This window comes from Phascolarctos cinereus, unplaced genomic scaffold (assembly GCF_003287225.1).
Source record: "Phascolarctos cinereus isolate Bilbo 61053 unplaced genomic scaffold, phaCin_HiC Scaffold_726;HRSCAF=1367, whole genome shotgun sequence".
NCBI lineage: Eukaryota > Metazoa > Chordata > Mammalia > Diprotodontia > Phascolarctidae > Phascolarctos > Phascolarctos cinereus.
In genome coordinates, this window is record NW_027556098.1 from 315,169,391 (window position 1) to 315,186,081 (window position 16,691).

Sequence of the window (16,691 nt, forward strand, 5' to 3'; positions counted from 1 at the left end):
CTTGACAGAGTTTTGTTGTAAGGGATGACACGTAAAGAGCTTTGCAAACCTTAACACGCGATGGAAATGCAAGTTATTGTTACTGGGGAGCTCTAGGTTTTCAATGGTTTTTGATATTGACCAGCATTGCTTTAGCTTCTGAACTGGGGCTTTGTGCTGGAGCCAGGCTCTATTCCCTGCTGCACTTTTGGTGGAGTTGTCAATCTTCATTCTGAGAGGTCCCCTAGCTTCTTTCACTGACCTCCACCTTACACAGTTAGGTCCCACTCTCCCCGGATCTTTCAAGTTGGGAGTGCTGGATCCTCAGGGCCCTCTCTGGACTCTTAGGAAAGTGTTAGGGACCTCAGAGCTCCTACACCTTGGCTGGTCTGATCATTGTCCTTCCCACTGTCACTCTCCAGGGATTCTGAGTTCCCCATGGTGGGGCTTTCTCAGGGGAACCCTCCACTCCTGCTGTCTCGGCCTCAGAGCTCTGCAGGATCTGGTCAAGCAGGGAGACCACCCTACTTTGGGGCTGGATTGGTTGGAGGTGACCCTTTTCCTTTTGCCTATGGGATTCTGGCTGCCTTTTTGTAGAAATCCTGGGGTGGAAGAAGTCAGATCTTGTAGTTTCTCATTGGATTTCCTGATCAGTTTTCAGTTGACTGTGAACATCAGGCTTTTGCTGCAACAGATGGATGTGTGGGAGGTAGGCAGTTGGCCTCCCACCTGGGCAGCCACCTTCGTAGGAAGTATTATTATTCTACGAAGTGATACAGTGAACTGAGAACCAGGACCCTTTACACAATGACCACAAAACACCTTTGAAAGATTTAAGAAATCTAATCAATGCCGTAACTGTATGGATTCCAGAAGACCGATGAGGATGAAGCGATGGACTGTAGGTGCAAAATGAGACACACATTTCTCAGGTACTACCAATACAACACATGTTGTTCTGCTCAACCATAGCTGTTACGAGAGGTGTGTTTATTTGTGTGTATGTGGCCACATATGGGGCAGTAAAGAAAGAAAAAAGCATGAATGAAACATTTGAAAAATACACAGAAGAGGGAAATTCAGAAAGGTACAGTCACACAGAGCACTACTATTATCAAGTTAAATTGATAAACACGCATGTACATGTAACACACGCACACACATACGTGTATAAACATGTGTGTGTGGCAGCTAGGTGGTACTGTAGATAGTTTGCTGGGCCTCGAGTCAGGAAGACATGAGTTCTAATTTGGACTCAGACACCGTCCTGGGCAAGCCACTTAACCTTTGTCTATCTCAGTTTCCGCAACTATAGAATGGAAATCATCATAGCACCTACCTTATTATGAGAAATGAATGATATTCTTTAAGTGCTTAGCACAGCGCCTGGCATGTAGCAGGTGATTAATAAATGCTCATTCCCTCCTGTGATTATTTTCATACACACACACACACACAATAGACTCAGGTGTTCATATATAATCCATATACGTATATATGAAGCTGTGTATAAGATTTGTTTTCATATATGATCCCTATACATAACATACACATACATGCACAGCTACTTATACCAAACTGTATCTAATGTACTCATGTTTTCTCAAACAATCCTTTCTTCTGGCCTTTACATATGGGAATGATCTTGTTTAACAATGCTTTCTCAGTTCATAATTTGAAGCATGAGAGGTTTGGTCCCTTCTAGCTGTAGATCTACGCACGCTTAAAATCTGTGACTATGTGGTCTCCACTCCCTGTTCAAACATTCTCTGTCCTAAGGTCCCTCCTGGCTCTAACATACCACGTTCTGGGTTCAAAGAGCCCTTCTGGCTATGATGGTCTGAGAGTGAGTCAACAAAAGCCATTTAGCGGAGCTGAGCCCAAATTCTGAGCCTGCCAAAGTCAACAAAGGTTTGGAAACTGAGCCATTAATCCGGGTGTCTTTGATGGGGGACATTTCCTTTCTGGAAAGGAATGTAGCCTCCCATAATTCTTCCCAGTGATAGCAGGGCGCCTGGGGCTGACATTGGTACTGATGGGAATGACAGATTATCCAGTAGGACATTAGCCAGGATTTCTCAGTGTTGAGGGATAAGGAGTCCTGCTTTGGATCAGCACTGCTGGAAATTCAAGGTTGCTCAAAATCACTGACCTTCTCTTGCGGGACCATCCCCTCAGCATGACCTAAGCTGGTTCACAGACTTAGATCTGGAAAGGACTTTGGAGGTCACCTAGTCCAATTACAAGTGCCAGAGTCAGGATTTGAACTCAGATCCTCTGATGCCCAGCATTTTCAACTGATTGATGCCATGTATTTTGTCCCAAAGGCAAGGACTACCTCCCTTTTAGATTAGGAACTTGTGACTATGTTCCCAAATAGAAATGACTGAGTATTTATTTCATTGCAGCCTTTATTAGCTGGAAGAGTGGGGAGGAAAAAGATTCCTCTCCCATTTCATATAAGAAACCACCATATTTTTGTTGTCTCCCCTCCAAGCTCCTGGGGTTTTCAACATTGTATTCACAGGACCTAGCACAGTGCCCAGCACAAATATAGGTATTAGTAAGTATAGGTGGATTGGTTAATCTCCAACTGATTCTTTTTTTTGAGGGTGGGGCAGACGTGTGAGGCACATTTTTGTCTCAGTGTAAGGATTTCTTAACAATCAGAGCTATCCCACAGTGAAAGAGGCTGCTTCAGGAGGCAGTGAGACCCTTACTCTGAGTGTTAGAATAGAGATTGCAAGATCCTCAGTCATGGGGCGGCAGTCAGAGAAGGTTCCTGCATTGGGTAGGACCCAAGTCTAGGGTTCCCATGTGTAACAATAATAACGATAACTAGCATTTACAAAGCACTTTCAGGTTTGCAAAGCACCCTACGTGTTATCTCATTGGATTCTTACAACTTTGTCATTGCCCTTCAGTTGTGGCTGATTCTTCACGACATTGTGGACCATAGCACACCGATACTGTACACAAGGTTTTCTCCGCAAAGATACTGGAATGGTTTGCCATTTCCTTCTCCAGTGTATTAAGGCAATCAAAGGTTAAGTGACTTGCCCAGGATCACAAAGCTAGTAAGTGTCTGAGGCCAAATTTGAACTCAGGTTTTCCTATGTCCAAGGCTCAGTGCTCAATGCACTGAGCCATCTAGAAGCCTAGATTATTATCTCCATTTTACATTTAACTTTCCAGCCTGTTTCCTTTTCTTAGAGTCACACAGATAAAATGTGTCTGAGGCAGAATTTGAACTTAGGTCTTTCTGACTTTTAAATCCCATCCTTATATTCATTGCACCACCCAGCTGCCTCCTAATGGGTTTCCCCTTACCAAGTTCTTCCAGCTTGAAAGGGCACTTGTTGGGTAGTAAATATGCTTATTTAATCAATCAACAATTATCTGTTAAGTAACTACTATGTACCAGGTTAGGTGCTAAGGATACAAAGATTAAAGAGACTCTGTCTACCCTTAAACAGCTTATGTTCTATTGGTGGGGGCGGGGTATTAGGGATGTACGTGTATATAAATATATGAAACATATATTACACAAGTTATACAGAGAGGGGTGGAGAGGGAGAGCCTATAAAAAGTGAATACAAGATAATTTAGAGGGGAATGCACTCTTGGGCTGGGGGCAATGTTCAAGTATGGGGTAGACTTGATGCACGGTCCCTTAGGTACCAACATTATGAGGTTCTTTTTCTTCTCTGCGCTTCTGCAAGATGAAAGTGAATGAGATTTGGATGAGATTTCTAAGGGCCCTTTCCCCGTCTAAATCTTAGGAACTTGTGAGTCACTGAAGCTCTGAGCTCTTTGGGTTGCAAAGCCCTACAAAGATGGGCACTGAAGTCTAAGGAAGCACAGTGTCCGACTTCCTTTTCAGCTCAGATACCCTGGGATTCTAGGGTTCACCAACTGTCTCCCAGACACTGGGCACTTAGTCACATGCTAGCCCACGGTGTCTTTTATTGTTACTGACCTTCTCTCAAACTTGTCCTCAACCAGACCGTGAGGTGGAGAGTGTGGCACACAATCCTCAGTTCACAAATCAGTAAAAGAAGAGATAATGACTTGCCCAGAGTGTTTGCATTGCTGGTAGGTGTTGTAGCTGGGCCTGGGTCTTCTGAATGGTAGGTCAATGCTTTTTTTTTTTTTAAAGGGGAAGGGACAGAACCTGTTTTCTGCTGATGTAGCACAGTGCCTGGCACACAGTAGATGCTTACTAATGCCTTGTTGATTGATTGACATAAGGAAGGAACTCTTGAGGGAGAAACTCTATCTGCTAATTAAGATCAGCCACTGTTCTGCAACTGATTGATTGATATAGGGAACCTCTGAGGAAATCAGATCTACCAATTAAGATCAGAAACTGATCTTCAAATTGTATTCTATGAAGGGACTGAGGGATTAAGTGATTTGTCTCAGGTCATACTATACAGGACTTGAGCTAAGGTCTTTCTGACTCCCAAGGCCAGCTCTCTTTCCCAAATGCCTCTTATTTCTCGATGACTTTCATTCGAATTGCTTTAGTCACTTCAGTGTGCCAATCAGCTATGAGGCCTTTATACCCCTTAGCTGGTAAAAGTAAATCCCTGAGCTAAAAGAACTCAGGCACCAGGCCCTGAACTTTATGAAGGATAAAGCCTTTACAGCACAGATCACAGAGAGTCAGAGGCCCACGTAAACTAGAGAACAAAGGCTGGGAGCTGGAGTGAATTTTAAATATCTAATCCAAACCCTTCATTTTACAGGAGACAGCTACTGCGTTGGAGGGGCCAAATACTGAATTTCTGACAGGAACCAAAGGGTTACGATGAGCACCCCTGAATAGTCCTGGAATTGGGGGGAGGATTAGATGACCTCCAAAGGCCCTTACAATTTCAGGATTCGGTGAATTTGTTTTTTTGGCTATGCATCCATGACATGATAAGCAGCTCCATGAGGTAGGGGAATGGTACTAGCTCTTTAGATGAGGAAGCTATGGCCCAGGGGATATGCCCTTAGTTCACCCACTATCATTCAGGCAACAAATACTTACTGAGCAAGGCACTGTGTTGGATACTTGAAGTTGGTGCTAAGAAACAGGAAAGATAAATCCCTGAAATGGAAATTGGGGGAAACTGTTACTAAGCTCCAGATCTCCCACTGACTAATTGTGTATCTTTGGAAAAGTCCCTCAATCTATCTGGGCTTAGGTTTCCCCATCTGTAAAAAGAAGAGACCAGGACTACTTGATTTCTAAGATCTCTTCCAGCTTCCTCCCATTATTCTAATCAATTAAGACCCACTTATTAAACACTGGATTACTCCATCCTCCCACCAGCTACCTTGACCCCAGGTGGGTGTGAGGCGTACCCATCCCCCCCTTTCTAACTCTACTTAATGCTCTGTCTTCCCTTATTAGTATGACATATGCCAGCATGAGGTCATTAAATGAAAATCTCTCACTTTTATATAGCTTTAATAAGGTTTTAAATATATATTACCTCATTTTATAGCCCTTTAAGACTTACAAAGCACTTTCTTCACAGTAATCTGGTGAGGTAGGCAGTACAACCATTATTACCCTCTTTCAAGGGAACAAATGCTCACAGATGAAGCACCTAACCCATAAGTATGCCTACTGGGTCAGAGCAGGGATATGAAACCATCTCTCTCAGTTCCTTCCTCTAAAATAAAACTCATTCCTCACAACAGCCTTGTGAGGTAGGCAGTGCAAATATGACTTTCCCCTATTTTACAGATGGGGAAACTAAGGCCCAGAGAGAGAAAGTGATACAGCTGGTTAAATGTCAGTGCCCAGATCTGAATCTTGGCCTTCTGACTCCCAAGTCCAGTGCTCGTTACAAATAATCTCTGTCCATTCCTAGGCCACCTCTCAGGCTGGCCAGCAGTTAGACTGATGCTGGATTCCTGGGACTGGCCCCTTCGGAAAGGTCTGTCAATCACTATCTTCGTTGTGCAATGTCAGTGTGCACTGGAAAGCCTCTTCAAAGGCTTCCAGAAAGGGGTCTGTGGCCTCCTCCACAGTGACCTGCCTCTGGAGTTCTTCAGTGAGGGAGGTGACTCCCATTCCCATCAGGCCACAGGGGACAATGTGCTCAAACCACGTCAGATCTGTGGAGCAGTTCAGAGCCAGACCATGGGATGTAATGTGCCTTCCACATCGGACCCCTGAAATCAGAGAATCCAAGCTTTCATTAAGGCTTCGCAGATTATCAGGTTTTAATACCCCAGCTAATATAGAAACGCTCTCATTGGCCTCTCCAACAACTGATGATTCAGCTTCTCTAATGACAGTAAATTCACTACCTCCCAAAGTAGCCCATTCCATTTTAGGATAGCTCTAGTGTTCAGGAAGGTTTTCCTTGTTTTAAGCAGATATCTGCCCTTCCTCACCTTAAGCTCACTGTCAGTGGATCTGTTTTCTGAGGACAAGAACAAGTACAATCCCTTACCCACTTGGTGACCCTCACCTTCCCTTTTCCAGGGCAAACACCCTCAGTTCTGTCAACCAATCCTTGTATGGCACGATCCCTAGTTCCTTCCTGGTCACCCTGCTTCAGAGTTTGCAAATTTCCTTCCTAAAATGTGATGCCGAGAACAACAACAAAAAATACTCTATTTGGAATTTGACCAGGGTGGAGGATGGTGGAATGGTCACTGATCACCTCCCTCATCTTGGATACCATGTCTCTATTCATATGTCCCTTGGGCTGCCACATCTCTGTGTTAACTCTTATTAGGCTTGAAGACTATGAAAACCCCCAGGTCCTCTTCATATGAACTCTTATTGAGCCTTTCTTTGCCCATCTTCTATTTTTGCAATTGATTTCTTGAACCCAAGTACAGGACTTTACACTGATGTCTATTAAGTTTTGTCCTGTTACCTTTGGACTGATGTTCCAGTCAGTGGAAAGCTTTTAGATTCTGTTATCCTGCATATTAGTAAACCCTCTCAGCTTCAGATATATGGGTATATCAGGAAGTGAAGGAGAAAAGGAAACCATATTCTTCTCTTAGGCCACAGGAAGCTAATCATAGACATAACATCCCTGTACAGAAGAGTCCTGTGTAGTATTCGTTTCCAGATCTGACACCGATGCTCTAAGGTCCTTTCTGGTTCTTTGGGTCTCCTAGGCAGATGAAGAGAGTTAACAAGTTTCCGGGTGCTTAATGGTATCTACTCTGGACCCTAATCCCTATGGAAGAGGGTGAAATGTATCCCTTCTTATTTCAAACTTGATCTACCCATTTCAGTGAAGAGGTCACAGAGGCACAGAGAGGGAATTTGACTTATCCAAGGTCACAACACTCACCAACGATAAGAGTGGAGGCTAAAACCCAGGTCTTGACTCCTCAATATGTGCTCTTGACAATACTAGTAATGCTTTAGCTCAAGTGAATTGTAGGCTAACAAAGTCTTTAGTTTTTACATATCATCATTTCTGGGGGAAAATATGACCACAATGCTGAATACCTGACTTGCAAAAGAATGTTTACAACTCTTTCCCTTACTCTCGACATGTACAAGCTGCCAAATCTTGCATCATGGCAAAGTAGATGGAGTGAGACTTGAAATCTTGAGTTCAGATTCTGCCTCAAGACACTTATGATCTGGCCAGTCACTCAATCTCTTTCAGCCTCAGTCTCTACAAAGTGATAAGAACAGGGACTGATATTTCACTGGTATAGGAACTCTCAGATGAGGAAACTTCTATACAGCTAGTGTTTGAGGTCAATTTTGAACTCAGGTCCTCCTGACTCCAGGGCTGGTGCTCTATACACTGTGACACCTAGCTGCCCCACGTGTCACCTTGGGGACCTGAAAACCGGTCTTCCAGGTTCAAAGGCCAACTCTCTATCCAGTGACCCAAGCTGCAATAAATTGAGGATTAAGTACTCACAACAGAGGAGATCAGGAAGGAGGTTTTAGTTCCCCAGTCCTCTGCTCACTGAAGCAGGTAATCCCAAGGTGACGAGGGGCCCAGGAGGCCCCTCCACCTGGTCCTTGCCCCGGGCCTGTCCTGCACACCCTGCCCCATGACATCCCCTCCGTCTTTCCAAGAGTCCCAAGGGTCTGCTCCCAACGTGCCTCGGTTCCAGGCCGCCAGTCCCTATGCAGTGTGGTACAAAAACGCCGGATGCGTTAACAACCTGGGTTCAAATCCCTGGTCTCTGCTACTTTGGGCCTCAGTGACCTAAAGGAGGTCCACTCCACGTTTCTGGCCCTCAGTTTCCTTCTATGTAAAAGTGAAGGTGGGTGATCGCTCCTCCACGCCCCCTCCTCCCGCAGGGTCCCCGCACCCGCACCACCCTCCCCTCCCCCCGCACGGCTCCCCTCCCGGGTCACCCACCGATGGCACAGATTTTGCGGTCCCCCAGCCAGACGCCGGTGTAGGGCGGGGGCCGGGCGAAGGCGGCCGGGAGGCCAAGGCGGCGGCACAGGCCCACGGCGCAGGCCTCCAGCGCCGCCACGTGCGTGCGCAGGCGGAGGCCCAGGGGCCGCAGGTCCAGCACCGGATGGGCCAGCAGCTGGCCGGGTCCGTGGAAGGTAGCGAGGCCGCCGCGGCCCGTGCGCCGCACGTCGGCGCCCAGCGCCCGCAGCCGCGCCTCCTCGCCGGGCTCCAGCCCGCCCCGCAGGCCGGCCGTGTAGGCGGGCCCCGCGGGCTCCCCGAGCAGCAGCGCGCCCGCCTCGGCGCCGGGCCCCCGTGCCGCCTGCAGCCGCCGCAGCCAACGCTCCTGCAGGCCCAGCGCCTCGGCGTAGGGTAGCCGGCCCATGCGCACCAGCAGCACGCGCGGCCCCATAGCCCGCTCCGCTCCGGCTCCGGCTGCGCTCCGGCTCCGGCTGCACTCCGGCTCCGGATCCTGGTTCCGATTCCGGGTCCTTGTCCAGGCGCCGCTCCCGGCCCGCGGGCCCCCGCGGGGAGGAGTGGGCGGGACTCTCGGGAGCCCCGCCCCGCCCAGCGCGAGCCCGCCTCGCCCCGCTCCCTGCTCTAGCGCAGGGACTTCCGGAGATGGAGCATCCCGGCATCTTTGCAATGCTAAGGTCTTAGGAGTCTCGTCCTATGGTAGAGGAAGGCCAGTGTGGCTTAGCGGATGGGGAGCCGCCAAGAGCTGGGTTGAAGTGCCGCTTCTGACCCCAGCCGGTTTGGGGACCGCCCCTGCCCCCCCCCCCCCCGGGCTCTATGCACCTCTCTAAGACTGCTGTGAGAAAGTGCTACCTAGGACCTTCCTCATCTTGAAGTTATGGATAATTAGCTATTGAAATTAATAAAGAGTGTTATCCGAATGGAACTTCCATAGCACTTTAAGGTTTCTAAAACACTTTACAAATATTATCTCATTTGATCCTCACAACAAACCCAGGAGGTAGGTGCTATTATCCCCATTTTACAGATGAGGAAACTGAGGCACAGAGTGGTGAAGTGACTTACCCAGGGTCACACAGCCAATACAGATCTGGAGCAGAATTCAAACTCAGGTCTTCCTTGACTCCAGGTCCAGCACTGTACCCACTGTGCTCCCTAACTACCTCTTTAATATTGCTTATGAAAAAGCCTGCTTTGTTTTCTACTAACAAACACCCTTATCAATGGATGCTTTTGATTAATGTGTAGACAACCCTCATAAAAATTTGTACTGGAGAGAGAAGACACATAGATCAATTAAGTCAATTCAATAAGCATTTTTTAAGCACCTCCTGTGTTGCCAGGCACAGGGGGATACAAAGAAAGGCAAAAACAGTCCTTGCTCTCAATGAGCTCCCTTCTGATGGAGGAGACAACATGCAAACAACTATGTAGGAACTGGACCTATGTTTAATGGGAGATAATCACAGGACTTGATGCACTATTTTAAATTTGGTTAAGATGGATGTATTCATAAGGTCTGAAAAAAATTTCCATGTCTTTTCTATCTTTCCTTCCTTCAGATACTTTGTATATCTTTCCATGACTTCACAATTGTTTTAACTGCAACACTAACCTCCTCTCTATGTACTTGGTCCAGTATGACAACTTTTATCACCTTTGCTCTCTTGAGGGACATTTCTACCTTCACTCTACGCAATGGAGTGCTTCTGTCTCAACTGCATCTCTTTGGACATTTCTGTGCTAGGAACTAGCTTGTCTCCTACTGGGACTTTGGCAAGGTCCACAGATCCCACTGGTTTTTGGGGGTGGGTTAGGGAGAGGGAGGTTGCCTAGAAACTTCTTCTCTGTCTGTCTTCCTGTTACCCCCAATGCTACCTCCAAGTAGTCCCAGATCACACTGGCTTCAGACTCTGATGTTGCTGTTTAGCAATTTTTCAGTCAGTGTGCAAACTCCTTGTGACCCTATTTGGGATTTTCTTGGCAAAGATATTGGAGTGGTTTGCTATTTCCTACTCCACCTCATTTTGCAGATGAGGAAATTGAGGCAAACAGGGTTAAATGGCTTGTCTAGGGTAACATAGCTAGTAAGTATCTGAGGCTGGATTTGAACTCAGGAAGATGTCTTCCTGACTTTAGGCCCAGCACTGTATCCATTATACTACCTGATTTCCTTCACTGGTAGTGTTCTTAACAAGATGTTACAAATAGTACATTACAACAGTCTCAATTTTTAAGTAGTCCTTTAGAAATTTATCCAGATGCCCAGTTTCTTCTCTATCAACTGCGTCTTTGAGAACATTCTTGTAGTAATGCACTAAGAAGAACTAAGGGTCTCCTTATTCAGGAGTGTCCTACAAGGCTGCCCTCCTCAGCCTCCAAGTTCAAAGTAGGAGAGAATTACTATCTCTCATTTCTTATTAGTCTATTTTATCCAAAGAATACCGCAATTCAAATTTGATACAAACAGGCACAAAATCCAAACAGATAACAAACAAGTCAGTCTTAGAAAAAGGAATAGCCATTGTAGCATCTTCTAGTTTAAACAATTCCATTAATGCCAGAACATGTTCCAAGAATCAGGGCACAATATATAAATAAATTGAATGCATAACTTCCCTTGGGTTTCCAATATAAATTTATTGTAGCTTCATTAGTCAGAAACCAAGACTGTAAAAGCCTATAGCTCTTGCATGGTCTATATCAATTCGAGACAAATTCTTAAAATCTGTAATATTACTGCCATTAAAACAGCAATCATAGCACTCAGATCCTCTGAGAAGATCCCATCCCAAGTATGTAGGATGGATTTCACATTTCTGATATCACCAGTTACTATCCTTTCCCAAACATGAATAGTTTAGCTTTGTGATATTTTCCCCCAAACTATAATGCCAAGAACTTATAAGTGAAGCACCAAAATGAAATGATTAAAGCGGAGTACGATAATAACAACAATGGCTTATATTTACATAGATTTATACAGAGGGCTCTGTGGACATATGTATAGGGTACAGGGAGTTGCTTGATCCTGAGCTAATAGCTCTGTGGAAAAGATACACTCATAAATAAACACACCATTCTCTCATAGGCTCCTTGCTAGCTTTTTCTCTAAGTTCAGAGGCATTCTAGTGGGTATGCTCTGGAATCTGTATCAGAAGTTAGCCCATAAAATATAATTCTCTCTCTCCTCTCTCTCTCTCTCTCCCTCTCTCTCTCTTCTCTCTCTCTCTCTCTCTCTCTCTCTCTCTTTCCCCCCCTGTCTCTCTCCCCCTCTCTCTCTCCCCTTGACATTAGCTCCCACTTTTTGCTTCCCCTTTCTTTATCTCAAACCCTCAAATTTAGGGGAATATACAAATCAATATTAATGGCTGTATTATTTATTAGCAGTATCAAAGAACACAGAAAATGCAAACAGACATTAAAACAATGGCTAGCTATAGAGAGTATAGCTGGGATTGAATTTTTTTCTTTGCTCTTTATACCTTCTCCTAGCCAGTCTGAGGGGAGTATTGAAGAAAGGGGATTGGAATTTAAATTCTGTGTGAAAACTTCCCCATCACTATCTCTGGAAAAGAAGGCGGTGAAAGGAGCTATGGACCAGATTTCGCTCTGTGTCTCTCTCACCAACAATTGTGGATGCATTCTGATCCAGTCCTGGACACACTTTCCATTTCTATTCTGATCATCACACCATATGGTGGGAGGGAACAATGAATGTCTTTTTTTAAAAAGCTTCTGAAAGTATACTTAAGACTAATTGGCTCAGGACAGTTGACATAGATCCCTGGTGCTCTAAATACAAAAGCCAGGGCTTGAGTAGCTGCCTGGCTCCTTCCTCAGGCTTCTGACCTCCAGCAGACCAGAAGTATGATCAACTTCAGCTCAGGCAACCTGTATTCAGCTGAATCGGTGCTGAATCCTTGCTGAATATCCTTTCCCTGTTAGGGTTGAGTACCTTTTGTTAACTGTCAGATGTTCCAAGGGGGTCTTATTTCATTCTAATCTCAAACCTGAGGTAACAGACCAGCCTGAGTCAGTGAGTCTGCTGTTGAATCTTGCCTGCTCTTTGCTTTTTGTCTGATCAGCACCTCATGTCTGTCTGCTCTCTCTGTTCTCACTGTCTCCTGGTTGTAACCCCAAAGTGGGACAGCACCCATCATTATTTCATCTCCCACCTCTCAAATCCCTGCAAGTGTGGACTCTCAGAACCATGCTCCTTCCATCTTCTTTTCCTCTTGGACTCATGTAAATCCTGGGTGGGAGTTCTTTTTAAGGCCATGAGAAACACAAATCCTTGAGAATTTTACTGTGTCTGTGCACAGTCTAGCCCCGTGGTTCTTCATGATCTGTGTGACATCATCTCTAGAGGTAGCCTTCTTAAATTTTAAAGATTTACTTAGTGCTATCATTTTTATTTGATTACAAAGCAAAAGCTTGTTCCTAACAATTTATTTTTAGGAAAACAGCTGAATACATCTCCAAATTATCTAGTTAAAACACTCTATGCCTGTATCTCCCAGTTTTAGTATGCTGTGTTGGTTGCATTCAGAAACCACACCAAAGTTAATCAATAAACATTTATTAAGCACCTACTATGTACCATACTCTGTGCTAAGCATCAGGGATACAAAGAAAGGTAAAAGACAGTTCCTGCCCTCAAAGAGCTCACAGTCAAATGGGTATCCACATTAATGCACAGCTTCAAAGGTATGGGTGGCATCACTGCATACCAATGACCAACCTCAGCAAAGATCAAAAATGGCAAGGATAGGAATTGTCCCCAACTAATATTACAAACTAGATACATTTTCAAGTAGATCCAATTAGATTAGTATATATAATCTATTTCAAATTAGAATTTAAATTGATCGAACATAAAATGGCAAATATAAAATCAAATTACTCATTTGCCAGAATGATACTGAACCCCTCAGACAAATATACCTAATATTCAGTGCTCAAATACTATTATCGAATGATTTAATATGTGTAAAACACTTCACAAACCTTAAAGTTCTATGTAGAAATAAACAAGAGAAACTTGAACCCCAGACCTGTTGATCTAATAGTAATGATGATCTTTATGATAATATCTAGTGTTTGTATATATTAGCTAGTGCTCAGTGATTTTTGGGCAAGTGACTATCACCTGATTTTGGTCTAGCCATCAAAGCTGAAGATTTAGACAATGTCGCAGGTGGTCACCATAACTTAGTGCCAGATCTCTTACTGACAGGGATCCAGTCCTGAATCAGGAAGCCTTGTCCAAAGGAAAGGCTGTATTTCTCCACTCCTACCTCCTACCTGGGATATATGAAGTCTCAGAGCCAAGTCCTTAACAGAAGCAGAACTAGAGAGGCTTCTTCTGTTCCTAGGCTAAATCTTCATTCTTTCTGAAAGGTTGTAGCAATAGCCCAGCCAAAGATTTTAACTGAACCGGAAGATGGAAGTAGAAGAAACAATAGCTGCCTATTGGGGAACAAGTCCAGGGATTTCAGTGGATAGATCTGTCCAGCAGAGATGCCATGCCCTGTGAGGTACTTACTAGGTAGGGTAAGCACAGATGCTGTGATCATCAATGAACTTTATGAGGTCTCTACAAAGAGCAAAAGGACTTTGAGACCCTGTAGATCCCAAAATAAGATCTAGTTCATGTGAGTTCAGCATCTTGAGGTTCCAGGGCCATGAGCTTTAGCTTGGGCTTCTAACTGAGGAAGGCAAGAGGAAGAACAAGAATGAGCTAGTTCATCAGCTTGTTTATATAACGGAGGTGAACTGGTCTAATATGTGCAAATATTCTCTGCCTGCTTCCAGTTCAACTATGAGAAGAAGCTTAGGTAGAGACTGTTTCCTGTCGGCCATGGATGACATATTGCTGAGACAGCTGTACTTGGCTGCTTACCTGGAACTTGGTGTACTCAAGGAGGTGACCTTCCCCTTCCTCAATCTTTCCTTTTTGCCTTTGATGAGAGAGGGCTACTTTGGTCTACCTCCTAAGTAGGGGAGGGCTGGTTGCCTTGCTCCCACCTGTATTGCTTTCTGATCTTAAGCAAGCAAGTATCCTAAGAAATGGAGTACATTTGGGAAATCCAGAGGTTCCATTAATGGTCAGTCAATCAGTTAACGAGCATTTATTAAGCTTCTACTATGTGCCATGCACTCTGCTAAGCAATTAAAGCTGAATGGCAGCTAAAGTATCCTCCAAAGTGATAGTGGCTTATGACAGTGTCTACACTTGGATAGAATGGAGAGCAGTGCCAACTCTTACCTGAAATGCAAACCCTTAGAGCTCAGCTGGGCTACCTGTCCAGCAAGAGCTATATCATCATACTACTTACTCTATGCCAGTCACTGTACTAAGTGCTTTTTAATAATTAATGTGATAATTAAAAACTAGAACTTTAAGGTTCACGAAGTACTTCACAGATATTGTCTCATCTGATCCTTACAACAACTCTGGGAAGTAGATGCTATTATTACCCCCACTTCACAGAAGAGGAAACTGAGGCAAACAGGGGTTTAAGTAACTTGCCCAGAGTCACACAGCTATTAAGTGTCTGAGACTCGATTTGAACTCAGGTCTTCCTGACTGCAGGGCTGGTTCTCCGTTTGCTGTGTCAGCAAGAGAAACTTTATGAGGACTCTAAAGAAAGGGGAAAGAGATTTCGAAGCCCAGGAAGCAGGAGGTACCCTTTGCCACAGGTATTCTTAAAACATGTGCCTCACTAATAGGAATGTTAGGGGTGAACCCATTCTACCTAGGAACTTCGTGTGTGTGTGTGTGTGTGTGTGTGTGTGTGTGTGTGTGTGTGTGTGTGTGTAAGGAGAGCTTACACTCCAGCTTTGTACCCTTTGATCTTGTACCTTCTCAATAAATCCCTTCTCTAAAAGCTAATGTAGTCTGACTAATTGTTAATAGGGACATGCCAGTGTGGAAAGGGAGGAATCATACTGGAAACCCAGCCCCTAAGGATTACTTCTGAAACCCTAAGAGTAGCAGTAGCATTTGGCCTTCTGGGAGCCCTACTTGCTAATGCAAGAACATATTAGAGAAGCGCGGATGCTGCCCTTTTATGGACCATTGAGAGGTTCCAGTCAGCCAGTCCTCCAGAGATCCCTATGTGCTGTCATGGTGTATGCCCCCCAATCCATGGGGAGGTGCCCCTCAGCTGCCTCCAAACAAAGACTCCCACCCTATAATCTCAGGTTGCTTAGGGAGCTCATCAAATTAATTCTGGACTTTTCTAATCCAACCTTCCCCCCCACCCGCACTATCATCCCCAAAATAGTCCATGCTGTGCTCAAGTACCATCTTTTATACAAAGTCTATCCTAAACCCCATTCCATCCTTACTGCTAGTACCCTCTCTCCCAAACTGTCTTGTATCTCATACCTTTGTATCTATTTGTATCTGTCAACTTTGTGTTTATGCTGCATATATTTTTATATGTACTTGTCATCCCTGTTAGAATACAAGCTCACTGGAAGAAGGGATTGTTTCATCCAATACCTAGCTCAGTGCCTGGACATTGTATGTAAGCACACAGTGGGAGCTTAATAAATGCTTGCTTGCTTGCTAATTCAAGTCCTTCTATTCTGTTTTCATTAACTGATTTGGTTTTCCCATTCAGTTTTTTGAATCTCCAATTGTTGCAATTTTTTTTTTTTGCAACTTATACTGGCTCTGTTGCAAGTCAGTCAATCTTTCTTAGTGTTTTCATATTTCATTTTGTTTTCAGTAGGTGACTGATAACTTTTTAACTTTATACTTTTGTTTCAAAATTATATTTATTTCTATTTTCAAAGCCTTGTTTTCTGTTCCCACTTGAAAATCAGCATATTTCTCTTTATACAGCTCTAATAACCTTTTCTATATCTAAATAGGCCTATAAAACCCCTACTAAACTCACTTCCTTCGTAGCTCCAAATGGCTGATGATTAATGCACACTTTTTCATATTTGTTGTATGACTTAGTTAGTGGATCACCAGATGTGAAACTGCCAGATTTCTACATACATTTTCCCCTCTTCATAGGTCATTTTTCAACTTTGACCTCTTCATAAAGTAGGTCCAGCCCTTCCTGGTCACAAAAACATAGAACTTACCTCCATTCCTAGTTCTAATTTTCTTCAGATAATTAAATGGTTACTACTAGATTGGTACATATGGTGCTTCAATTTGACAAACAATTAAATTCAACCAAATCATTCAGACTAGCTCACATAGTCAGCCAGACAAATTTTTTGCTTTTTCCAAAACATTTCCTCCTCTTCTCTTCCCCTTGTTGTTTTCCAAGTTTCAGAAAGCCAGAATAAGACATCAGGATGTAGTGAGGG

General features: G+C 44.3%; 1 protein-coding gene across 6 annotated transcripts; it reads right to left on the minus strand.

Moving 5' to 3' along the window:
* Window positions 1-948: 948 nt before the first annotated feature.
* On the minus strand, window positions 949-9,028 carry LIPT2 (lipoyl(octanoyl) transferase 2). 6 transcript variants are annotated; one of them, XR_002325126.2, is made up of 3 exons: window positions 8,337-9,028; window positions 6,870-7,115; window positions 6,065-6,153 (listed from the first exon to the last, which is right to left on the minus strand). XR_002325126.2 is itself a non-coding variant. In XM_078156912.1 (3 exons), the coding sequence occupies exons 1-2, from the start codon at window positions 8,785-8,787 to the stop codon at window positions 7,912-7,914; spliced, it is 636 nt and encodes a 211-aa protein (XP_078013038.1). In that variant the 5' UTR covers window positions 8,788-8,882; the 3' UTR covers window positions 7,033-7,115; window positions 7,887-7,911. The 6 variants fall into 6 exon arrangements, 4 of the variants coding, with proteins under 4 accessions (XP_020845233.1, XP_078013036.1, XP_078013037.1 ...); XR_013487780.1 differs by lacking the exon at window positions 6,065-6,153 and adding an exon at window positions 6,463-6,563; XM_078156912.1 differs by lacking the exon at window positions 6,065-6,153 and adding an exon at window positions 7,887-8,096 and having other exon boundaries at window positions 7,033-7,115; window positions 8,337-8,882.
* Window positions 9,029-16,691: the final 7,663 nt, after the last annotated feature.

What these genes read in the sequence shown, in the direction of transcription:
- LIPT2 (XM_078156910.1), bottom strand. Translation starts at nt 9,013, where the DNA reads ATGCCGGGATGCTCCATCTCCGGAAGTCCCTGCGCTAGAGCAGGGAGC. An exon ending in CCGCAAAATCTGTGCCATCG is followed by an intron (nt 6,564 to 8,336) that starts GTGGGTGACCCG and finishes ATCACATTTTAG; the next exon opens with GAAGGAAATTTGCAAACTCT.